At 42.5% G+C, this 27,500-nt stretch overlaps 1 protein-coding gene across 1 annotated transcript in view; it reads left to right on the plus strand.

Annotated features, from left to right (window-relative positions):
* LOC106595551 (zinc finger CW-type PWWP domain protein 1) overlaps nt 1-27,500 on the plus strand; it is a gene marked incomplete at its 5' end in the record, with an annotated part of 39,930 nt that overhangs the window by 6,729 nt on the left and 5,701 nt on the right. Inside the window, 4 exons of the mRNA XM_045700628.1 lie at nt 1,244-1,319; nt 4,387-4,491; nt 14,549-14,629; nt 27,189-27,264. Coding sequence (XP_045556584.1) covers nt 1,244-1,319; nt 4,387-4,491; nt 14,549-14,629; nt 27,189-27,264 — 338 coding nt within the window. The remainder of the gene's footprint in view (nt 1-1,243; nt 1,320-4,386; nt 4,492-14,548; nt 14,630-27,188; nt 27,265-27,500) is intronic.

Consider the following 27,500-nt stretch of genomic DNA (forward strand, 5'->3'; position numbering starts at 1 on the left):
AATTCCTTAATTCTCAAATGGATATTCTATCAGCAGACAGAACTCTGACGTTTAGCTACTTTTCTCATGTACTTTTCTCTGGTAAAATGAACTTAAAGCAAAACGTTACAAATATGATGGCTACATTCCTTCTATTCTAAACATTAGAAATATGATGGCTACATTCCTTCTATTCTAAACATTAGAAATATGATGGCTACATTCCTTCTATGCTAAACATTAGAAATATGATGGCTACATTCCTTCTATGCTAAACATTAGAAATATGATGGCTACATTCCTTCTATGCTAAACATTAGAAATATGATGGCTACATTCCTTCTATGCTAAACATTAGAAATATGATGGCTACATTCCTTCTATGCTAAACATTAGAAATATGATGGCTACATTCCTTCTATGCTAAACGTTACAAATATGATGGCTACATTCCTTCTATGCTAAACATTAGAAATATGATGGCTACATTCTTTCTATGCTAAACATTAGAAATATGATGGCTACATTCTTTCTATTCTAAACATTAGAAATATGATGGCTACATTCCTTCTATTCTAAACATTAGAAATATGATGGCTACATTCCTTCTATTCTAAACATTAGAAATATGATGGCTACATTCTTTCTATTCTAAACATTAGAAATATGATGGCTACATTCTTTCTATGCTAAACATTAGAAATATGATGGCTACATTCCTTCTATGCTAAACATTAGAAATATGATGGCTACATTCTTTCTATTCTAAACATTAGAAATATGATGGCCATGCATGATTTTTATTTTTTTAAATACCTTGCTTTCTTGTTGTAAGCTCATTTACATTTAAATGTGTCAACATTTTTTGTGGCTTCCAGCCAAACAGCCACGTCTGTTGTCATCTGATGAACATGAAGCTATTTTTGGTGAAAGTGGTGCAGTGATGTATTTTCTGTGAAGGAAAATTACAGCTGCACGTCCTGATCACTCCATTGAATCAAAACAACACTGTTGACTTCGATATAAAATGGAGGATGAAATGGTTTTAAAACACAGATTCTTTGATGGTCTGTCTGTCTGCCTTTTTGAAAATGCTGATTTCTGGAAGCTAATGCAACACCTGGCCTCAATTTAGAATGAATGGACAAACTAGAAAAGTCTATATAACATGACACTGCTGTATAACCACTGTGCTGTCCTCCATTGTAATATGGAGCACTGATTGTATTGTATTGACAATGTGATTATTGATTCATTGATCCAGGTGGCCAGCGATAGTGGAGAGAGATCCCGACACCAAGACATTCTGCCAGTTCAACAGGAATACTGACCTGTACCCTGTAAGATACACACTGACCTGTACCCTGTAAGATACACACTGACCTGTACCCTGTAAGATAAACACTGACCTGTACCCTGTAAGATACACACTGACCTGTACCCTGTAAGATACATGCTGACCTGTACCCTGTAAGATACACGCTGACCTGTACCCTGTAAGATACACGCTGACCTGTACCCTGTAAGATACACACTGACCTGTACCCTGTAAGATACACACTGACCTGTACCCTGTAAGATAAACACTGACCTGTACCCTGTAAGATACACACTGACCTGTACCCTGTAAGATACATGCTGACCTGTACCCTGTAAGATACACGCTGACCTGTACCCTGTAAGATACACGCTGACCTGTACCCTGTAAGATACACGCTGACCTGTACCCTGTAAGATACACGCTGACCTGTACCCTGTAAGATACACGCTGACCTGTACCCTGTAAGATACACACTGACCTGTACCCTGTAAGATACACGCTGACCTGTACCCTGTAAGATACACGCTGACCTGTACCCTGTAAGATACACACTGACCTGTACCCTGTAAGATACACACTGACCTGTACCCTGTAAGATACACGCTGACCTGTACCCTGTAAGATACACGCTGACCTGTACCCTGTAAGATACACGCTGACCTGTACCCTGTAAGATACACGCTGACCTGTACCCTGTAAGATACACGCTGACCTGTACCCTGTAAGATACACGCTGACCTGTACCCTGTAAGATACACGCTGACCTGTACCCTGTAAGATACACGCTGACCTGTACCCTGTAAGATACACGCTGACCTGTACCCTGTAAGATACACACTGACCTGTACCCTGTAAGATACACGCTGACCTGTACCCTGTAAGATACACACTGACCTGTACCCTGTAGTAAGATACACACTGACCTGTACCCTGTAAGATACACACTGACCTGTACCCTGTAAGATACACACTGACCTGTACCCTGTAGTAAGATACACACTGACCTGTACCCTGTAAGATACACACTGACCTGTACCCTGTAAGATACACACTGACCTGTACCCTGTAAGATAAACACTGACCTGTACCCTGTAAGATACACACTGACCTGTACCCTGTAAGATACACGCTGACCTGTACCCTGTAAGATACACGCTGACCTGTACCCTGTAAGATACACGCTGACCTGTACCCTGTAAGATACACGCTGACCTGTACCCTGTAAGATACACGCTGACCTGTACCCTGTAAGATACACACTGACCTGTACCCTGTAAGATAAACACTGACCTGTACCCTGTAAGATACACGCTGACCTGTACCCTGTAAGATACACGCTGACCTGTACCCTGTAAGATACACGCTGACCTGTACCCTGTAAGATACACGCTGACCTGTACCCTGTAAGATACACGCTGACCTGTACCCTGTAAGATACACGCTGACCTGTACCCTGTAAGATACACGCTGACCTGTACCCTGTAAGATACACACTGACCTGTACCCTGTAGTAAGATACACACTGACCTGTACCCTGTAGTAAGATACACACTGACCTGTACCCTGTAAGATACACACTGACCTGTACCCTGTAAGATACACGCTGACCTGTACCCTGTAGTAAGATACACACTGACCTGTACCCTGTAAGATACACACTGACCTGTACCCTGTAAGATACACGCTGACCTGTACCCTGTAAGATACACACTGACCTGTACCCTGTAAGATAAACACTGACCTGTACCCTGTAAGATACACACTGACCTGTACCCTGTAGTAAGATACACACTGACCTGTACCCTGTAGTAAGATACACACTGACCTGTACCCTGTAGTAAGATACACACTGACCCGTACCCTGTAAGATAAACACTGACCCGTACCCTGTAAGATACACACTGACCCGTACCCTGTAAGATAAACACTGACCTGTACCCTGTAAGATACACGCTGACCTGTACCCTGTAAGATACACACTGACCTGTACCCTGTAAGATACACGCTGACCTGTACCCTGTAAGATACACACTGACCTGTACCCTGTAAGATAAACACTGACCTGTACCCTGTAAGATACACGCTGACCTGTACCCTGTAAGATACACGCTGACCTGTACCCTGTAAGATACACACTGACCTGTACCCTGTAGTAAGATACACACTGACCTGTACCCTGTAAGATACACACTGACCTGTACCCTGTAGTAAGATACACGCTGACCTGTACCCTGTAAGATACACACTGACCTGTACCCTGTAAGAAACACACTGACCTGTACCCTGTAAGATACACACTGACCTGTAAGATACACACTGACCTGTACCCTGTAAGATACACGCTGACCTGTACCCTGTAAGATACACGCTGACCTGTACCCTGTAAGATACACGCTGACCTGTACCCTGTAAGATACACGCTGACCTGTACCCTGTAAGATACACACTGACCTGTACCCTGTAAGATACACGCTGACCTGTACCCTGTAAGATACACGCAGACCTGTACCCTGTAAGATACACACTGACCTGTACCCTGTAAGATACACGCTGACCTGTACCCTGTAAGATAAACACTGACCTGTACCCTGTAAGATACACGCTGACCTGTACCCTGTAAGATACACACTGACCTGTACCCTGTAAGATACACACTGACCTGTACCCTGTAAGATAAACACTGACCTGTACCCTGTAAGATACACGCTGACCTGTACCCTGTAAGATACACGCTGACCTGTACCCTGTAAGATAAACACTGACCTGTACCCTGTAAGATACACACTGACCTGTACCCTGTAAGATACACACTGACCTGTACCCTGTAAGATACACGCTGACCTGTACCCTGTAAGATACACGCTGACCTGTACCCTGTAAGATACACGCTGACCTGTACCCTGTAAGATCCTATTATAAATGACTGAATGAAAACACTGGGGTAGTGTCTTTCATGTGAACATTTCAGTTTGTGTGTAATGTGTGTGTGTGTGTGTGTGTGTGTGTGTGTGTGTGTGTGTGTGTGTGTGTGTGTGTGTGTGTGTGTGTGTGTGTGTGTGTGTGTGTGTGTGTGTGTGTGTGTGTAGTGCAGGTACCATGTAACCTACCTGGGGGAACCAGCCAGCAGAGCCTGGGTGTGTCGGTCTAAAGTCAGAAATTACACAGAACTCACTGAGGATGCCGCCATCACGGTTAGTCTTCTGGAAAAGGGCAGGGAATTTAACCCTGGTTGTCTGTGCCACTCAAAACTGTGTTTGCCCACTGAGCTAGTGTTGAGTTCAGTTGAGACTGTGTTAGCACACTGAGCTAGTGTTGAGTTCAGTTGAGACTGTGTTAGCACACTGAGCTAGTGTTGAGTTCAGTTGAGACTGTGTTAGCACACTGAGCTAGTGTTGAGTTCAGTTGAGACTGTGTTAGCACACTGAGCTAGTGTTGAGTTCAGTTGAGACTGTGTTAGCACACTGAGCTAGTGTTGAGTTCAGTTGAGACTGTGTTAGCACACTGAGCTAGTGTTGAGTTCAGTTGAGACTGTGTTAGCACACTGAGCTAGTGTTGAGTTCAGTTGAGACTGTGTTAGCACACTGAGCTAGTGTTGAGTTCAGTTGAGACTGTGTTAGCACACTGAGCTAGTGTTGAGTTCAGTTGAGACTGTGTTAGCACACTGAGCTAGTGTTGAGTTCAGTTGAGACTGTGTTAGCACACTGAGCTAGTGTTGAGTTCAGTTGAGACTGTTAGCCCACTGAGCTAGTGTTGAGTTCAGTTGAGACTGTGTTAGCACACTGAGCTAGTGTTGAGTTCAGTTGAGACTGTGTTAGCACACTGAGCTAGTGTTGAGTTCAGTTGAGACTGTGTTAGCACACTGAGCTAGTGTTGAGTTCAGTTGAGACTGTGTTAGCACACTGAGCTAGTGTTGAGTTCAGTTGAGACTGTGTTAGCACACTGAGCTAGTGTTGAGTTCAGTTGAGACTGTGTTAGCACACTGAGCTAGTGTTGAGTTCAGTTGAGACTGTGTTAGCACACTGAGCTAGTGTTGAGTTCAGTTGAGACTGTGTTAGCACACTGAGCTAGTGTTGAGTTCAGTTGAGACTGTGTTAGCACACTGAGCTAGTGTTGAGTTCAGTTGAGACTGTGTTAGCACACTGAGCTAGTGTTGAGTTCAGTTGAGACTGTGTTAGCACACTGAGCTAGTGTTGAGTTCAGTTGAGACTGTTAGCCCACTGAGCTAGTGTTGAGTTCAGTTAGCCCACTGAGCTAGTGTTGAGTTCAGTTAGCGCACTGAGCTAGTGTTGAGTTCAGTTGAGACTGTTAGCCCATTGAGCTAGTGTTGAGACTGTGTTAGCACACTGAGCTAGTGTTGAGTTCAGTTGAGACTGTGTTAGCACACTGAGCTAGTGTTGAGTTCAGTTAGCCCACTGAGCTAGTGTTGAGTTCAGTTAGCGCACTGAGCTAGTGTTGAGTTCAGTTGAGACTGTTAGCCCATTGAGCTAGTGTTGAGACTGTGTTAGCACACTGAGCTAGTGTTGAGTTCAGTTGAGACTGTGTTAGCACACTGAGCTAGTGTTGAGTTCAGTTGAGACTGTTAGCCCATTGAGCTAGTGTTGAGACTGTGTTAGCACACTGAGCTAGTGTTGAGTTCAGTTGAGACTGTTAGCCCACTGAGCTAGTGTTGAGTTCAGTTAGCCCACTGAGCTAGTGTTGAGTTCAGTTAGCGCACTGAGCTAGTGTTGAGTTCAGTTGAGACTGTTAGCCCATTGAGCTAGTGTTGAGACTGTGTTAGCACACTGAGCTAGTGTTGAGACTGTTAGCACACTGAGCTAGTGTTGAGACTGTGTTAGCCCACTGAGCTGGTGTTGAGACTGTTAGCACACTGAGCTGGTGTTGAGACTGTTAGCACACTGAGCTAGTGTTGAGACTGTTAGCACACTGAGCTAGTGTTGAGACTGTTAGCCCACTGAGCTAGTGTTGAGACTGTGTTAGCCCACTGAGCTAGTGTTGAGACTGTTAGCACACTGAGCTGGTGTTGAGACTGTTAGCCCACTGAGCTGGTGTTGAGTTCAGTTGATTTGCCCTCTTCTGTCTCATCTGTTAGCGTTCGAACAGTTCATAAAAACCAATTGCTTGGTACCTGTTATGGTTTTGGGGTTACAGTTTGGTTTCGGGAAAATTAAATATCAACAGTTACTGTAGTTACATTTTGTTTATTTAATAAAATACGTGTTGTTGGTATTCCTGGTTCCGTGTATGATCGGGAGTCATGTAATGAGAAAACGTTATTCCTGATTCCGTGTATGATCGGGAGTCATGTAATGAGAAAACGTTATTCCTGATTCCGTGTATGATCGGGAGTCATGTAATGAGAAAACGGTATTCCTGATTCCGTGTATGATCGGGAGTCATGTAATGAGAAAACGGTATTCCTGATTCCGTGTATGATCGGGAGTCATGTAATGCCTGGTGAGAGCACTAATCAGGGATCATGACACTTTGGATTTACTGAAATGAAAGCACACGATTACTAATCAACAACAACACTAGAATTAAATACATTATGCATTTATAACCTCAGACATTGTATAGGTCTGTTTAAAACCTCAGATATTGTATAGGCCTGTTTAAAACCTCAGATATTGTATAGGCCTGTTTAAAACCTCAGATATTGTATAGGCCTGTTTAAAACCTCAGATATTGTATAGGCCTGTTTAAAACCTCAGACATTGTATAGGTCTGTTTAAAACCTCAGACATTGTATAGGCCTGTTTAAAACCTCAGACATTGTATAGGCCTGTTTATAACCTCAGATATTGTATAGGCCTGTTTAAAACCTCAGACATTGTATAGGTCTGTTTAAAACCTCAGACATTGTATAGGCCTGTTTAAAACCTCAGATATTGTATAGGTCTGTTTAAAACCTCAGACATTGTATAGGCCTGTTTAAAACCTCAGACATTGTATAGGTCTGTTTAAAACCTCAGATATTGTATAGGCCTGTTTAAAACCTCAGACATTGTATAGGTCTGTTTAAAACCTCAGACATTGTATAGGCCTGTTTAAAACCTCAGATATTGTATAGGCCTGTTTATAACCTCAGATATTGTATAGGTCTGTTTAAAACCTCAGATATTGTATAGGCCTGTTTAAAACCTCAGATATTGTATAGGTCTGTTTAAAACCTCAGATATTGTATAGGCCTGTTTAAAACCTCAGATATTGTATAGGTCTGTTTATAACCTCAGATATTGTATAGGTCTGTTTAAAACCTCAGACATTGTATAGGCCTGTTTAAAACCTCAGATATTGTATAGGTCTGTTTAAAACCTCAGATATTGTATAGGCCTGTTTAAAACCTCAGATATTGTATAGGCCTGTTTAAAACCTCAGATATTGTATAGGCCTGTTTAAAACCTCAGACATTGTATAGGCCTGTTTAAAACCTCAGACATTGTATAGGTCTGTTTAAAACCTCAGACATTGTATAGGTCTGTTTAAAACCTCAGATATTGTATAGGCCTGTTTAAAACCTCAGACATTGTATAGGTCTGTTTAAAACCTCAGATATTGTATAGGCCTGTTTAAAACCTCAGACATTGTATAGGTCTGTTTAAAACCTCAGACATTGTATAGGTCTGTTTAAAACCTCAGATATTGTATAGGCCTGTTTATAACCTCAGATATTGTATAGGTCTGTTTAAAACCTCAGATATTGTATAGGCCTGTTTAAAACCTCAGATATTGTATAGGCCTGTTTAAAACCTCAGATATTGTATAGGCCTGTTTAAAACCTCAGATATTGTATAGGTCTGTGCTATAATGTTTTCTTACAAAGACAAAAAGATGTGCACTTGTGTGACTTTCAAAAAAAGGGAACGTGTCTGTAGCACGATAATTCTCATCTCCCACTCCGGGATGATGTGATTGGCTGTCACTCTTAAGTAACTCTGTAGCCCAAGAGGTCCATCCATCTGTAGGAAGTGCAACACAGGGTCATTGGCCAATTCATCGACAACTTCAGATTTAGCTTGAGTATATAAAGCAGGTACTACCTGTTTGTTTAAATGAGTGCGAGAGGGGACGAAGTTCGGAACGTGGCTCAAGCACTGAGAAATGGGCGCATATACGCGGCTATAAACATACCTATCACTAGTCAGGTCTTTGTCCCGTTCAGAATCAGCTGCCAAGGAGAGAAGAAGTTGTGTTGTTGTTTTGCTTTCCCTCTTGCTCCGGTGGTAGGAATACTGGGGTGAGAGAGATACAGTTGAAGTCAGAAGTTTACATCCACTTAGGTTGGAGTCATTAAAACTCGATTTTTCAACCACTCCACAAATTTCTTGTTAAAAAACTATAGTTTTGGCAAGACAGTTAGGACATCTACTTTGTGCATGACACAAGTCATTTTTCTAACAATTGTTTACAGACAGATTATTTCACTTATAATTCACTGTATCACAATTCCAGTGGGTCAGAAGTTTACATACACTAAGTTGACTGTGCCTTTAAACAGCTTGGAAAATTCCAGAAAATGATGTCAGGGCTTTAGAAGCTTCTGATAGGCTAATTGACATCATTTGAGTCAATTGGAGGTGTACCTGTGGATGTATTTCAAGGCCTACCTTCAAACTCAGTGCCTCTTTGCTTGACATCATGGGAAAATCAAAAGAAATCAGTCAAAACCTCAAACAAATTGTAGACCTCCACAAGTCTGGTTCATCCTTGGGAGCAATTTCCAAACGCCTGAAGGTACCACATTCATCTGTACAAACAATAGTACGCAAGTATAAACACCATGGGACCATGCAGCCGTCATACCGCTCAGGAAGGAGACGCGTTCTGTCTCCTAGAGATGAACGTACTTTGGTGCCAAAAGTGCAAATCAATCCCAGAACAACAGCAAAGGACCTTGTGAAGATGCTGGAGGAAACAGGTACAAAAGTATCTATATCCACAGTAAAACAAGTCCTATATCAACATAACCTGAAAGGTCACTCAGCAAGGAAGAAGCCACTGCTCCAAAACCGCCATAAAAAAGCCAGACTACGGTTTGCAACTGCACATGAGGACAAAGATCATACTTCTTGGAGAAATGTCCTCTGGTCTGATGAAACAAAAATAGAACTGTTTGGCCATAATGACCATCGTTATGTTTGGAGGAAAAAGGGGGAGGCTTGCAAGCCGAAGAACACCATCCCAACCGTGAAGCACGGGGGTGGCAGCATCATGTTGTGGGGGTGCTTTGCTGCAGGAGGGACTGGTGCACTTCACAAAATAGATTATGTGAATATTATGTGGATATATTGAAGCAACATCTCAAGACATCAGTCAGGAAGTTAAAGCTTGGTCGCAAATGGGTCTTCCAAATGGACAATGACCCCCAGCATACTTCCAAAGTTGTGGCAAAATGGCTTAAGGACAACAAAGTCAAGGTATTGGAGTGGCCATCACAAAGCCCTGACCTCAAACCTATCGAAGATTTGTGGGCAGAACTGAAAAAGTGTGTGCGAGCAAGGAGGCCTACAAACCTGACTCAGTTACACCAGCTCTGTCAGGAGGAATGGGCCAAAATTCTTATTGTGGGAAGCTTGTGGAAGGCTACCCGAAACATTTCACCCAAGTTTAACAATTTTAAAGGCAATGCTACCAAATGTAAACTTCTGACCCACTGGGAATGTGATGAAAGAAATAAAAGCTTAAATAAATAATTCTCTCTACTATTATTCTGACATTTCACATTCTTAAAATTAAGTGGTGATCCTAACTGACCTAAAACAGGGAATTTATACTAGGATTAAATGTCAGGAATTGTGAAACTGAGTTTAAATGTATTTGGCTAAGGTGTATGTAAACTTCTGACGTCAGCTGTACTCCTCAGCTATCTCTCTTCTAAAGCTCTTCTATACATACCTATTTAATATCCCTTCTATACCTATTTAATATCCCTTCTATACCTATTTAATATCCCTTCTATACCTATTTAATATCCCTTCTATACCTATTTAATATCCCTTCTATACCTATTTAATATCCCTTCTATATCTATTTAATCTCCCTTCTTTCTCTTCTATACCTATTTAATATCTCTTCTATACCTATTTAATCTCATTTCTCTTCTATACCTATTTAATATCCCTTCTATACCTATTTAATATCCCTTCTATACCTATTTAATATCCCTTCTATACCTATTTAATATCCCTTCTATACCTATTTAATATCCCTTCTATATCTATTTAATCTCCCTTCTTTCTCTTCTATACCTATTTAATATCTCTTCTATACCTATTTAATCTCATTTCTCTTCTATACCTATTTAATATCCCTTCTATACCTATTTAATATCCCTTCTATACCTATTTAATATCCCTTCTATACCTATTTAATATCCCTTCTATATCTATTTAATCTCCCTTCTTTCTCTTCTATACCTATTTAATATCCCTTCTATACCTATTTAATATCCCTTCTATACCTATTTAATATCTCTTCTATACCTATTTAATATCCCTTCTATACCTATTTAATCTCATTTCTCTTCTATACCTATTTAATCTCCCTTCTATACCTATTTAATATCCCTTCTATACCTATTTAATCTCCCTTCTATACCTATTTAATATCCCTTCTATACCTATTTAATCTCCCTTCTATACCTATTTAATATCCCTTCTATACCTATTTAATATCCCTTCTATACCTATTTAATATCCCTTCTATACCTATTTAATATCCCTTCTATACCTATTTAATATCCCTTCTTTCTCTTCTATACCTATTTAATATCCCTTCTATACCTATTTAATATCCCTTCTATACCTATTTAATATCCCTTCTATACCTATTTAATCTCCTGTCGATCGCTCTTCCATCCCTCTTCTATACCGCTTCAATATCTCTTCTATCTCTTCTATCTGTCTTCTATATCTCTTCTATCTCTTCTATATCTCTTCAATCTCTTTTCTGTATCTTCTATCTCTCTTCTATATCTCTTCAATCTCTCTTCCATTCCTCTCCAATTCTCTTCTATATCTCTTCTATCCCTCTTCTATCTCTTCTATCCCTCTTCTATATCTCTTATATCTTTTCTATCTCTCTTCTATCCCTCTTCTATACCTCCTCTATACCTCTTCTATCCCTCTGTTATCCCTCTTCTATCTCTCTTCTATCTCTCTTCTATCCCTCTTCTATCTCTCTTCTATCTCTCTTCTATCCCTCTGTTATCCCTCTTCTATCTCTCTTCTATCTCTCTTCTATCCCTCTTCTATCTCTCTTCTATCCCTCTTCTATCTCTTCTATTCCCCTTCTATCTCTCTTCTATCTCTCTTCTATCTCTTCTATCTCTCTTCTATCCCTCTTCTATCCCTCTTCTATCTCTCTTCTATCCCTCTTCTATCCCTCTTCTATCCCTCTTTTATCCCTCTTCTATCTCTCTTCTATCTCTCTTCTATCCCTCTTCTATCTCTCTTCTATCCCTCTTCTATCTCTTCTATCTCTCTTCTATCCCTCTTCTATCCCTCTTCTATCCCTCTTCTATATCTCTTCTATCCCTCTTCTATCCCTCTTCTATCCCTCTTCTATCCCTCTTCTATCTCTCTTCTATCTCTCTTCTATCCCTCTTCTATCTCTCTTCTATCCCTCTTCTATCTCTTCTATCTCTCTTCTATCCCTCTTCTATCCCTCTTCTATCCCTCTTCTATCCCTCTTCTATATCTCTTCTATCCCTCTTCTATCTCTCTTCTATCCCTCTTTTATCCCTCTTCTGTCTCTCTTCTATCTCTCTTCTATCTCTCTTCTATCCCTCTTCTATCTCTTCTATCTCTTCTATCTCTCTTCTATATCTCTTATCTGTCCTGTTGAGGATGAGGTAGGCCAAGGGACTGAACCTGAACTAGTGTTAGGGTAGCCAAGCGGTTACAAAAGGTGGACCAGTAAACTAAGTCCTGGGTGATGACACAGATGGGGCTGAACTGGCTGCTGGTTTCTGACCGTTACTATTATCCACTACCGTTGTGCCCTTGAACAAGGCACTTAACCCCAAAAGAGCTCTACATCCAGTGGCACTGCACTGTGGCTGACCCTGGGCCTTTAACATGGGTGTGTGTCTGGGCCACTGCACTGTGGTTGACCCTGGGCCTTTAACATGGGTGTGTGTTTGGCCACTGCACTGTGGTTGACCCTGGGCCTTTAACATGGGTGTGTGTTTGGCCACTGCACTGTGGTTGACCCTGGGCCTTTAACATGGGTGTGTGTTTGGCCACTGCACTGTGGTTGACCCTGGGCCTTTAACATGGGTGTGTGTCTGGGCCACTGCACTGTGGTTGACCCTGGGCCTTTAACATGGGTGTGTGTTTGGCCACTGCACTGTGGTTGACCCTGGGCCTTTAACATGGGTGTGTGTCTGGGCCACTGCACTGTGGTTGACCCTGGGCCTTTAACATGGGTGTGTGTCTGTGGTTGGGATGAAGGCAGAAGAACAATTTTCATTGCAACCAAATGGATAATGCCGTATTCTATACTGCTCATATCTGTCCTGCCTCTGTTTTTTCTTTCCATCTCTCTCCTCTCATCCCTGTCTCCTCATCCCTGTCTCCTCTCCTCATCCCTGTCTCCTCTCCTCCTCTCATCCCTGTCTCCTCTCTTCCTCTCCTCTCATCCCTGTCTCCTCTCATCCCTGTCTCCTCTCATCCCTGTCTCCTCTCATCCCTGTCTCCTCTCTCCTCTCATCCCTGTCTCCTCTCTTCCCCTCCTCTCATCCCTGTCTCCTCTCTTCCCCTCCTCTCATCCCTGTCTCCTCTCTCCTCTCATCCCTGTCTCCTCTCTCCTCTCATCCCTGTCTCCTCTCTTCCCCTCCTCTCATCCCTGTCTCCTCTCTTCCCCTCCTCTCATCCCTGTCTCCTCTCTTCCCCTCCTCTCATCCCTGTCTCCTCTCTCCTCTCATCCCTGTCTCCTCTCTCCTCTCATCCCTGTCTCCTCTCTCCTCTCATCCCTGTCTCCTCTCTCCTCTCATCCCTGTCTCCTCTCCTCCTCTCTCCTCTCATCCCTGTCTCCTCTCCTCATCCCTGTCTCCTCTCCTCCTCTCATCCCTGTCTCCTCTCATCCCTGTCTCCTCTCCTCCTCTCTCTCCTCCTCTCATCCCTGTCTCCTCTCCTCATCCCTGTCTCCTCTCCTCCTCTCATCCCTGTCTCCTCTCATCCCTGTCTCGTCTTCTCTCATCCCTGTCTCCTCTCCTCTCATCCCTGTCTCCTCTCCTCTCATCCCTGTCTCCTCTCCTCTCCTCTCATCCCTGTCTCCTCTCCTCTCCTCCTCTCTCTCCTCCTCTCATCCCTGTCTCCTCTCCTCATCCCTGTCTCCTCTCCTCCTCTCATCCCTGTCTCCTCTCATCCCTGTCTCGTCTTCTCTCATCCCTGTCTCCTCTTCTCTCCTCTCATCCCTGTCTCCTCTCATCCCTGTCTCCTCTCCTCCTCTCTCCTCTCATCCCTGTCTCCTCTTCTCTCCTCTCATCCCTCTCATCCCTGTCTCCTCTCATCCCTGTCTCCTCTTCTCTCCTCTCATCCCTCTCCTCCTCTCATCCCTGTCTCCTCTCCTCCTCTCTCCTCTCATCCCTGTCTCCTCTTCCCTCCTCTCATCCCTGTCTCCTCTCCTCCTCTCATCCCTGTCTCCTCTCCTCCTCTCTCCTCTCATCCCTGTCTCCTCTCCTCCTCTCTCCTCTCCTCTCATCCCTGTCTCCTCTCATCCCTGTCTCCTCTCCTCCTCTCATCCCTGTCTCCTCTCATCCCTGTCTCCTCTCTCCTCTCATCCCTGTCTCCTCTCCTCCTCTCTCTCCTCTCATCCCTGTCTCCTCTTCCCTCCTCTCATCCCTGTCTCCTCTTCTCTCCTCTCATCCCTGTCTCCTCTCATCCCTGTCTCCTCTCCTCCTCTCATCCCTGTCTCCTCTCCTCCTCTCATCCCTGTCTCCTCTCCTCCTCTCCTCTCCTCATCCCTGTCTCCTCTCCTCCTCTCTCCTCTCCTCTCATCCCTGTCTCCTCTCCTCTCATCCCTGTCTCCTCTCATCCCTGTCTTCTCTTCTCTCCTCTCCTCTCTGTCTCCTCTCTCCTCTCCTCCTCTATTTCCTCTCTCCTCTCCTCCTCTCTCTCCTCCTCTCATCCCTGTCTCCTCTTCTCTCCTCTCCTCTCTGTCTCCTCTCTCCTCTCCTCCTCTCATCCCTGTCTCCTCTCCTCTCTGTCTCCTCTCCTCCTCTATTTCCTCTCTCCTCTCCTACAGGGGAAGTCTCTCCAGAGATTCAAGAAGAAGTTGAGAGAAGCTGTCCGCATAGCAACACAAGCCCAGAGTATTCCACTCAAGGTTCAATCCGTCTATCTATCTATTCTATCTATTCGATCTATTCTATCTATCTATTCTATCTATCTATTCTATCTATCTATTCTATCTATCTATTCTATCTATCTATTCTATCTATCTATTCTATCTATCTATTCTATCTATTCTATCTATCTATTCTATTCTACCTATTCTATTCTATCTATTCTATCTATTCTATCTATCTATTCTATCTATTCTATCTATCTATTCTATCTATCTATTCTATTCTACCTATTCTATCTATTCTATCTATCTATTCTATCTATTCTATCTATCTATTCAATCTGTCTATTCTATCTATTCTATCTATCTATTCAATCTGTCTATTCTATCTATTCTATCTATCTATTCTATTCTACCTATTCTATCTATTCTATCTATCTATTCTATCTGTCTATTCTATCTATCTATTCTATCTATCTATTCTATCTATTCTATCTATTCTATCTATCTATTCTATTCTATCTATTCTATCTATTCTATCTTATCTATTCTATCTATCTATTCTATCTATCTATTCTATCTATTCTATCTTATCTATCTATTCTATCTATCTATTCTATCTATTCTATCTGTCTATTCTATCTATCTTATCTATTCTATCTATCTATTCTACCTATCTTATCTATCTATTCTATCTATCTATTCTACCTATCTTATCTATCTATTCTATCTATCTATCTATTCTACCTATCTTATCTATCTATTCTATCTATTCTATCTATCTATTCTATCTATCTATTCTATATATTCTATCTATCTATTCTATCTATCTATCTATTCTATCTATTCTATCTATCTATTCTATCTATTCTATCTATCTATTCTATCTGTCTATCTATCTATTCTATCTATCTATTCTATCTATTCTATCTATTCTATCTATCTATTCTATCTATCTATCTATTCTATCTATCTATTCTATCTATTCTATCTATCTATTCTATCTATCTATTCTATCTATCTATTCTATCTATTCTATCTATCTATTCTATCTATTCTATCTATTCTATCTATCTATTCTATCTATTCTATCTATCTATTCTATCTATTCTATCTATCTATTCTATCTATCTATTCTATCTATCTATTCTATCTATTCTATCTATCTACTCTATCTATCTATTCTATCTATTCTATTCTATCTATCTATTCTATCTATCTATTCTATCTATTCTATCTATCTATTCTATCTATTCTATCTATCTATTCTATCTATCTATTCTATCTATTCTATCTATTCTATCTATCTATTCTATTCTATCTATCTATTCTATCTGTCCATCCAAATCTCATTTTATTTGTCACATGTTTTGTAAACAGAAGGTGTAGACTAAAAGCGAAATGCTTACCTATGGGTCATCTTCAAACAGAGTTAAAGATGAAGATATATGTACAGCGCCTTCGGAAAGTGTTCAGACCCCTTGACTTTTCCCACATTTTGTTACTTTACAGCCTTATTCTAAAATGGATATGAAAAAAATCCCCTCATCAATCTACACACACTACCCCATAATGACGCAGCAAAAACAGGTTTTTAGACATCGAGTCATTACGGCCTCTAGTCTTCTTGGGCATGACGCTACAAGCTTGGCACACCTGTATTTGGGGAGTTTCTCCCATTCTTCTCTGCAGATCCTCTCAAGCTCTGCCAGGTTGGATGGGGAGCGTCACTGCACAGCTATTTTCAGGTCTCTCCAGAGATGTACGATCAGGTTCAAGTCCGAGCTCTGGCTGGGCCACTCAAGGACATTCAGAGACTTGTCCCGAAGCCACTCCTGAGTTGTCTTGGCTACAAATAACATGGCTATATACACGGGATGCCAGTTCCAAGTCAATGTGCAGGGGTACAAGCTAATTACACGTACATATAGGTAGGGGTGAAGTGACTAGGCAACAGGATAGATAATACAGTAGCAGCAGCATATGTGGTGAGTGTGTGTGGCGGCAGTATGCATGTGTGCACGTGTTATATGTGTGTGTAGGCGTATGTGGTGTGTGTGTGTGTGTGTGTGTGTGTGTGTGTGTTGGGGTGTCACTGTGAGTGTGTGGGTAGAGTCAGTGCAAAAAAAGGTCAATGCATGTGGGGCCCTATAAAAAGGGTGGTTCGTTTTTCCGGTTTCCATTTTAACAGGCTCTCACGATTACAATGGCCGTGTCTGAATACCAGTACTTTCTTCTTAAATAGTAGGCCTGTTTGAGTAATAATTACAGGAGGCTAGGTCAACCAGCTGATAATTACAGGAGGCTAGGTCAACCAGCTGATAATTACAGGAGGCGAGGTCAACCAGCTGATAATTACAGGAGGCTAGGTCAACCAGCTGATAATTACAGGAGGCGAGGTCAACCAGCTGATAATTACAGGAGGCTAGGTCAACCAGCTGATAATTACAGGAGGCTAGGTCAACCAGCTGATAATTACAGGAGGCGAGGTCAACCAGCTGATAATTACAGGAGGCTAGGTCAACCAGCTGATAATTACAGGAGGCTAGGTCAACCAGCTGATAATTACAGGAGGCGAGGTCAACCAGCTGATAATTACAGGAGGCTAGGTCAACCAGCTGATAATTACAGGAGGCTAGGTCAACCAGCTGATAATTACAGGAGGCGAGGTCAACCAGCTGATAATTACAGGAGGCTAGGTCAACCAGCTGATAATTACAGGAGGCTAGGTCAACCAGCTGATAATTACAGGGGGCTAGGTCAACCAGCTGATAATTACAGGAGGCTAGGTCAACCAGCTGATAATTACAGGAGGCTAGGTCAACCAGCTGATAATTACCAGCTGATAATTGCAGGAGGCTAGGTCAACCAGCTGATAATTACAGGAGGCTAGGTCAACCAGCTGATAATTACCAGCTGATAATTACAGGAGGCTAGGTCAACCAGCTGATAATTACAGGAGGCTAGGTCAACCAGCTGATAATTACAGGAGGCTAGGTCAACCAGCTGATAATTACAGGAGGCTAGGTCAACCAGCTGATAATTACAGGAGGCTAGGTCAACCAGCTGATAATTACAGGAGGCGAGGTCAACCAGCTGATAATTACAGGAGGCTAGGTCAACCAGCTGATAATTACAGGAGGCTAGGTCAACCAGCTGATAATTACAGGAGGCTAGGTCAACCAGCTGATAATTACAGGAGGCGAGGTCAACCAGCTGATAATTACAGGAGGCTAGGTCAACCAATACATCACCACTAGTAGTCTAGTTATAGTTAGATCAACCAATACATCATTATGAGTAGCAGAGTAGTAGCTAGGCGGTCATCCACATTACAAGCCCTTCCTACTGCGTCATCCATTCCTCTCAAGCTTCAGCTGGCTCTTCTATTGATACATGCTTAGTGTCACAAATTGTCACCTACTCCACCTGCTGGTCAGGATGTGACACTTAGGCCTACATTTACCTCACGTTAGTTATCTAGTTAACGTTAGCCTAAAGCGTCTACACTCAACTGTAGTATAAGGTCACTGGGTGGGGCTATATTCAACTTTCCGTTTCATATGCGAAGCTGTAACTGATGGTGCGTTCGAAAATATATTTTTCAAAACGAGCTTGGATTGTTTTGCCAAGCTATTTGCTAGGAGGGGGAACTTCTCATTTCATAGCATAAATTAAATTCTGTCTTGTCTTGTCGTTCTGTCTATTGTTCTATCTATCTATATACAGTTGAAGTCGGAAGTTTACATACACCTTAGGCAAATACATTTAAACTCTGTTCTTCACAATTCCTGACATTTAATCCTAGTAAAAATTCCCTGTCTGAGGTCAGTTAGGATCACCACTTTATTTTAAGAATGTGAAATGTCAGAATAATAGTAGAGAGAATGATTTATTTCAGCTTTTATTTCTTTCATCACATTCCCAGTGGGTCAGAAGTTTACATACACTCAATTAGTATTTGATTGGCAATGCCTTTAAATTGTTTAACTTGGGTCAAACATTTCAGGTAGCCTTCTACAAGCTTACCACAATACCACAAGCTTAGTCCAATACCTTGACTTTGTTGTCCTTAAGCCATTTTGCCACAACTTTGGAAGTATGCTTGGGGTCATTGTCCATTTGGAAGACCGATTTGCGACCAAGCTTTAACTTCCTGACTGATGTGTTGAGATGTTGCTTCAATATATCCACATAATTTTCCTACCTCATGATGCCATATATTTTGTGAAGTGCACCAGTCCCTCCTGCAGCAAAGCACCCCCACAACATGATGCTGCCACCCCCGTGCTTCACGGTTGGGATGGTGTTCTTCGGCTTGCAAGCCTCCCCCTTTTTCCTCCAAACATAACGATGGTCATTATGGCCAAGCAGTTCTATTTTTGTTTCATCAGACCAGAGGACATTTCTCCAAGAAGTATGATCTTTGTCCCCATGTGCAGTTGCAAACCGTAGTCTGGATTTTTTATGGCTGTTTTGGAGCAGTGGCTTCTTCCTTGCTGAGCGGCCTTTCAGGTTATGTCGATATAGGACTTGTTTCACTGTGGAAATATATACTTTTGTACCTGTTTCCTCCAGCATCTTCACAAGGTCCTTTGGTGTTGTTCTGGGATTGATTTGCACTTTTCGCACCAAAGTATGTTCATCTCTAGGAGACAGAATATACTTGCGTACTATTGTTTGTACAGATGAATGTGGTACCTTCAGGCGTTTGGAAATTGCTCCCAAGGATGAACCAGACTTGTGGAGGTCTACAATTTGTTTTCTGAGGTCTTGGCTGATTTAGATTTTCCCATGATGTCAAGCAAAGAGGCACTGAGTTTGAAGGTAGGCCTTGAAATACATCCACAGGTACACCTCCAATTGACTCAAATGATGTCAATTAGCCTATCAGAAGCTTCTAAAGCCATGACATCATTTTCTGGAATTTTCCAAGCTGTTTAAAGGCACAGTCAACTTAGTTTATGTAAACTTCTGACCCACTGGATTTGTGATACAGTGAATTAAAAGTGAAACAATCTGTCTGTAAACAATTGTTGGAACTAACACAATGTAGATGTCCTAACTGACTTGCCAAAACTATAGTTTGTTTACAAGAAATGTGTGGAGTGGTTGAAAATCGAATTTTAATGACTCCAACCTAAGTGGATGTAAACTTCCGACTTCAACTGTATATACACTACCGTTGAAAAGTTTTGGGTCACTTAGGAATGTCCTTGTTTTTGAAAGAAAACATTTTTGTCCATTAAAAATAACATCAAATTGATCAGAAATACAGTGTAGACATTGATAATGTTGTAAATAACTATTGTAGCTGGAAACGGCTGATTTTTAATGGAATATCTACATGGGCGTACAGAGGCCCATTATCAGCAACCATCACTCCTGTGTTCCAATGACACGTTGTGTTAGCTAATCCAAGTTTATCATTTTAAAAGGCTAATTGATCATTAAAAAACCCTGTTGCAATTTTTTTAGCACAGCTGAAAACTGTTCTTATTAAAGAAGCAATGAAACTGTCCTTCTTTAGACTAGTTGAGTATCTGGAGCATCAGCATTTGTGGGTTCGATTACAGGCTCAAAATGTCCAGAAACAAAGTACTTTCTTCTGAAACCCATCAGTCTGTTCTTGTTCTGAGAAATGAAGGCTATTCCATGTGAGAAATCGCCAAGAAACTGAAACCGAAGATCTCCGGTGAACAACTGAGCAAGAGGATAAGTACATTAGAGTGTCTAGTTTGAGAAAAGGACTCCTCACAAGTCCTCAACTGGCAGGATGCTGGCCTTCTAGGCAGAGTTCCTCTGTCCAGTGTCTGCGTTCTTTTGCCCATCTTAATCTTTTCTTTTTATTGGCCAGTTTGAGAGATGGCTTTTTCATTGCAACTCTGCCTAGAAGGCCAGCATCCTGGAGTCGCCTCTTCACTGTTGACGTTGAGACTGGTGTTTTTACGGTACTATTTAATGAAGCTGCCAGTTGAGGACTTGTGAGGCGTCTGTATTTCTGATCAATTTGATGTTATTTTAATGGACAAAAAATTTACTTTTCTTTCAAAAACTAGGACATTTCTAAGTGACCCCAAACTTTTGAACGGTAGTGTGTATATATATAATCTATCTATCTATCTATCTATCTATCTATCTATCTATCTATCTATCTATCTATCTATCTATCTATCTATCTATCTATCTATCTATCTGTCTGTCTGTCTGTCTGTCTGTCTGTCTGTCTGTCTGTCTGTCTGTCTGTCTGTCTGTCTATCTATCTATCTATCTATCTATCTATAGTATCTATAGTGTGTCTGTCTGTCTGTCTGTCTGTCTGTCTGTCTGTCTGTCTGTATCTATCTATCTATCTATCTATCTATCTATCTATCTATCTATCTATCTATCTATCTATCTATCTATCTATAGTATCTGTCTATCTATCTATCTATCTATTTATAGTATCTGTCTATCTATCTATCTATCTATCTATCTATCTATCTATCTATCTATCTATCTATCTATCTATCTATCTATCTATCTATCTATAGTATCTATCTATCTATCTATCTATCTATCTATCTATCTATCTATCTATCTATCTATCTATAGTATCTATCTATCTATCTATCTATCTATCTATAGTATCTATCTATCTATCTATCTATCTATCTATCTATCTATAGTATCTATAGTATCTATAGTATCTATATCTATCTATCTATCGTATCTATCTATCTATAGTATCTATCTATCTATAGTATATATCTATCTATTGTTCATCATCTATTGATCTATTGATCTATCTATATTTCTATTGTTTTGTCTATCTACTTTATCTCTATGTACACTAGTTGGCCAAAAGTATGTGGACACCCGTTCAAATTAGTGGATTCGGCTATTTCAGCCACACCCGTTGCTAACAGGTGTATAAAATTCGAGCACACAGCCATGCAATCTCCATAGAAAAACATTGGCAGTAGAATGGCCCGTACTGAAGAGCTCAGTGACTTTCAATGTTGCACCGTCATAGGATGCCACTTTTCCAGCAAGTCACATTTCTGCCCTGCTAGAGCTACCCCCGGTCAACTGTAAGTGCTGTTATTGTGAAGTGGAAACATCCAGGAGCAACAACGGCTCAGCCGTGACGTGGTAGGACACACAAACTCACAGAATGGGACCGCCGAGTGCTGAAGCGCATAAAAATCATCTGTCCTCGGTTTCAACACTCACTACCGAGTTCCAAACTGCCTTTGGAAGCAACGTCAGCCCAATAACCTTGCTTCGGGAGCTTCATGAAATGGGTTTCCACGGCCAAGCAGTCGCACACAAGCCTAAGATCACCATGCGCCATGCCAAGCGTCGGCTGGAGTGGTACAAAGCTCGCCGCCATTGGACTCTGGAGCAGTGGAAATGTGTTCTCTGGAGTGATGAATCACGCTTCGCCATCTGGCAGTCCGACGGACTAAACTGGGTTTGGCGGATGCCAGGAGAACACTACCTGCTCCAATGCATAGTGCCAACTGTAAAGTTTGGTGGAGGAGGAATAATGGTTTGGGGATGTTTTTCATGGTTCAGGCCCCTTAGTTCCAATGAAGGGAAACCTTAACGCTACAGCATACAATGACATTCTAGACGATTATGTGCTTTCAACTTTGTGGCAACAGTTTATAGAAAGCCCTTTCCTGTTTCAACATGACAATGCCCCCATGGACAAAGCGAGGTCCATACAGAAATGGTTTGTGGAGATCGGTGTGGAAGAACTTGACTTGCCTGCACAGAGCCCTGACCTCAACCCCATCGAACACCTTTGAGATGAATTGGAACGCCGACTGCGAGCCAGGCCTAATCGCCCAACATCAGTGCCCGACCTCACTAATGCTCTTGTGGCTGAACGGAAGCAAGTCCCTGCAGCAATGTTCCCAGAAGAGAGGAGGCTGTTCTAGCAGCAATGTACCAACATCTAGTGGAAAGCCTTCCCAGAAGAGTGGAGGCTGTTATAGCAGCAATGTTCCAACATCTAGTGGAAAGCCTTCCCAGAAGAGTGGAGGCTGTTATAGCAGCAATGTACCAACATCTAGTGGAAAGCCTTCCCAGAAGAGTGGAGGCTGTTATAGCAGCAAAGGGGGGGACCAACTCCATATTAATGGCCATTATTTTGGAATTAAATGTTTGATAAGCACGTGTCCACATACTTTTGGCTATGTAGTGTATCTATCTATATATCTATTTAAAGGTAACTGCCAAAATAAAGGAAACACTTGGAAGTAAATGAGGCATACAAAGCATGTTGAAACCAGGTGCTTCCACAGGTGTGGTTCCTGAGTTAATTAAGCAATGAACATCCCATCATCCTTAGGGTCATGTATAAAAATGTCCGGTTGTCCATTATTTTGGCTACCTACCATGGATAGAATAAGAGATCACAGTGAATTTGAAAGAGGGGTCTCAAAAGAGTATAATGGGGGTTTAAAATGATGAATAAAAGCTTTATGAACTATAAGCCATTTGAAAGATGGGTCTCAAAAGACTATAGGGGGTTTAAAGGGGATCTCAAACCAATTCAACTCTTACGGGGAGATTCACCAAACAAAAACACCAAATGATGCAATTTCTCATAGAAGAATGATGTCACATCCTTCCGATAGATTTCCAGACACTTGTAGAATCGGTGCCAAGGCTCATTGAAGTTGTCCTGGTTGGTGGAGGCCACTTTATGTTGGTGTTTCCTTTATTCTGGCAGTTACCTGTATCTACCTATTGTTCCATCCATATATCTCTGTCCATCCATTCGTTCCCTAGTTAATGTAAATTCAGAATTTTACATCCGTTCATTAGTCTGTTATTGTTCTGTCAGTCAGATTTCTAGTTGGTTGTTACATGTCCCTGTCACCAGGGGGGGTATATAACCTGACAACACACACAGGGCTTCTCCCCTCACATATACACAGGCACAGGGCTTCTCCCCTCACATATACACACAGGCACACAGGGCTTCTCCCCTCACATATACACACAGACACAGGGCTTCTCCCCTCACATATACACACAGACACAGGGCTTCTCCCCTCACATATACACACAGACACAGGGCTTCTCCCCTCACATATACACACAGACACAGGGCTTCTCTCCTCACATATACACACACACACAGGGCTTCTCCCCTCACATATACACACAGACACAGGCCTTCTCCCCTCACATATACACACAGACACACAGGGCTTCTCCCCTCACATATACACACAGGCACACAGGCCTTCTCCCCTCACATATACACACAGACACAGGGCTTCTCCCCTCACATATACACACAGGCACACAGGCCTTCTCCCCTCACATATACACACAGACACAGGGCTTCTCCCCTCACATATACACACAGGCACACAGGCCTTCTCCCCTCACATATACACACAGGCACACAGACCTTCTCCCCTCACATATACACACAGACACAGGGCTTCTCCCCTCACATATACACACAGACACAGGGCTTCTCCCCTCACATATACACACAGACACAGGCCTTCTCCCCTCACATATACACACACACACAGGCCTTCTCCCCTCACATATACACACAGACACAGGGCTTCTCCCCTCACATATACACACAGACACACAGGCCTTCTCCCCTCACATATACACACACACACAGGCCTTCTCCCCTCACATATACACACAGACACAGGGCTTCTCCCCTCACATATACACACAGACACACAGGGCTTCTCCCCTCACATATACACACAGACACACAGGCCTTCTCCCCTCACATATACACACAGACACACAGGCCTTCTCCCCTCACATATACACACACACACAGGGCTTCTCCCCTCACATATACACACAGACACAGGGCTTCTCCCCTCACATATACACACAGACACACAGGCCTTCTCCCCTCACATATACACACAGACACACAGGCCTTCTCCCCTCACATATACACACAGACACAGGGCTTCTCCCCTCACATATACACACAGGCACACAGGCCTTCTCCCCTCACATATACACACAGACACAGGGCTTCTCCCCTCACATATACACACAGACACAGACCTTCTCCCCTCACATATACACACAGACACAGGGCTTCTCCCCTCACATATACACACAGACACACAGGGCTTCTCCCCTCACATATACACACAGGGCTTCTCCCCTCACATATACACACAGACACAGGGCTTCTCCCCTCACATATACACACAGACACAGGGCTTCTCCCCTCACATATACACACAGACACAGGGCTTCTCCCCTCACATATACACACAGACACAGGGCTTCTCCCCTCACATATACACACAGACGCACAGGGCTTCTCCCCTCACATATACACACAGGGCTTCTCCCCTACATATACACACAGACACAGGGCTTCTCCCCTCACATATACACACAGACACAGGGCTTCTCCCCTCACATATACACACAGACACAGGGCTTCTCCCCTCACATATACACACAGACACAGGGCTTCTCCCCTCACATATACACACAGACACAGGGCTTCTCCCCTCACATATACACACAGACACACAGGGCTTCTCCCCTCACATATACACACAGACACAGGGCTTCTCCCCTCACATATACACACAGACACAGGGCGTCTCCCCTCACATATACACACAGACACAGGGCTTCTCCCCTCACATATACACACAGACACAGGGCTTCTCCCCTCACATATACACACAGACACAGGGCTTCTCCCCTCACATATACACACAGACACAGGGCTTCTCCCCTCACATATACACACAGGGCTTCTCCCCTCACATATACACACAGACACAGGCCTTCTCCCCTCACATATACACACAGGGCTTCTCCCCTCACATATACACACAGACTTCTCCCCTCACATATACACACAGGGCTTCTCCCCTCACATATACACACAGACACAGGGCTTCTCCCCTCACATATACACACAGACACAGGGCTTCTCCCCTCACATATACACACAGACACAGGGCTTCTCCCCTCACATATACACACAGACACAGGGCTTCTCCCCTCACATATACACACAGACACAGGCCTTCTCCCCTCACATATACACACAGGCACACAGGGCTTCTCCCCTCACATATACACACAGACACAGGCCTTCTCCCCTCACATATACACACAGACACAGGCCTTCTCCCCTCACATATACACACAGACACACAGGGCTTCTCCCCTCACATATACACACAGACACACAGGGCTTCTCCCCTCACATATACACACAGACACAGGGCTTCTCCCCTCACATATACACACAGGCACACAGGGCTTCTCCCCTCACATATACACACAGCACACAGGCCGTCTCCCCTCACATATACACACAGACACAGGGCTTCTCCCCTCACATATACACACAGACACAGCTTCTCCCTCACAAACCACTAATTCTAACCCTACACCAAATCCCTAAGCCTAAAATAGTATTTTTCCTTGTGGGGACCGGCAAAATGTCCCCACTTGTCCGAATTTTCCTTGTTTTGCTATCCTTGTGAGGACCTCTGGTATCCACAAAAATAGGAAATCAAAAACACAGACACACACTGTCTCAGCCACATTCTCACATACGGTGCATTCGGAAGGTATTCAGAGCCCTGGACCTTTTCCACATTTTGTTACGTTACAGCCTTATTCTAAAATTGATTAAATAGTTTTTTTTCGCCCCATCAGTCTAAACACAATACCCCATAATGTCAAAGCAAAAACTGGATTTTAGAAATTTTTGCAAATGTATAAAAACAAAAGGAAATATCAAATTTACAAACAGTGCCAGTCAACAGTCTGGACACACCGACTCATTCCAGGTTTTTTCTTTATTTTTTACTATTTTCTACATTGTAGAATAATAGTGAAAACATCAAAACTATGAAATAACACATATGGAATCATGTCGTAACCAAAAAAGTATTAAACAAATCAAAATATATTTTATATTTGAGATTCTTCAAAGTAGCTACCCTTTGCCTTGATGACAGCTTTGCACACTCTTGGCATTCTCTCAACCAGCTTCATGAGGAATGCTTTTCAAACAGTCTTGAAGGAGTTCCCACATATGCTGAGCACTTGTTGGCTGCTTTTCCTTCATTCTGCGTTCCAACTCATCCCAAACCATCTCAATTGGGTTGAGGTCGGGTGATTGTGGAGGCCAGGTCATCTGATGCAGCACTCCATCACTCTCCTTCTTGGTCAAATAGCCCTTACACAGCCTGGAGGTGTGTTGGGTCACTGTCTTGTTGAAAAACTCTACCATCAAAATAAAATTTAAAACCTGTTTTTGCTTTGTCATTATGGGGTATTGTGATGTCATTATGGGGTATTGTGATGTCATTATGGGATATTCTGATGTCATTATGGGGTATTGTGATGTCATTATGGGATATTCTGATGTCATTATGGGGTATTGTGATGTCATTATGGGGTATTGTGTGTAGATTGATGAGGAAATGTTTTTATTTAATCCATTTCAGAATAAGGCTGTAACGTAACAAAATGTGGAAGGAGTCTGAATATTTTCCGAAGGCGCTGTATCCACTGAAATTATTCACTTTATGTCTCTCTCTCTCTTCTCTCTCTCTCTCAGAGGAGGTTGTCTAGGTTTGGGTTCTGGATTCAACAAACGTCAGACAGAGAGAGCTCAGAGGACAGCGACATTGCTGGTACACACAATACTTCACAAATACTACACACACATTTTTACATTTTTGTCATTTAGCAGACGCTCTTATCCAGAGCAACTTACAGTAGTGAATGCATACATTTCATATAATTATTTTCCTGTGCTGGCCCCCCGTGGGAATCGAACCCACAACCCCTGGCGTTGCAAACACCATGCTCTACCAACTGAGCTACAGGGAAGGCACACACACACACTGCACCTGAAGTTACTACAGGC

This window comes from Salmo salar, chromosome ssa18 (genome assembly GCF_905237065.1).
Source record: "Salmo salar chromosome ssa18, Ssal_v3.1, whole genome shotgun sequence".
Lineage (NCBI taxonomy): Eukaryota > Metazoa > Chordata > Actinopteri > Salmoniformes > Salmonidae > Salmo > Salmo salar.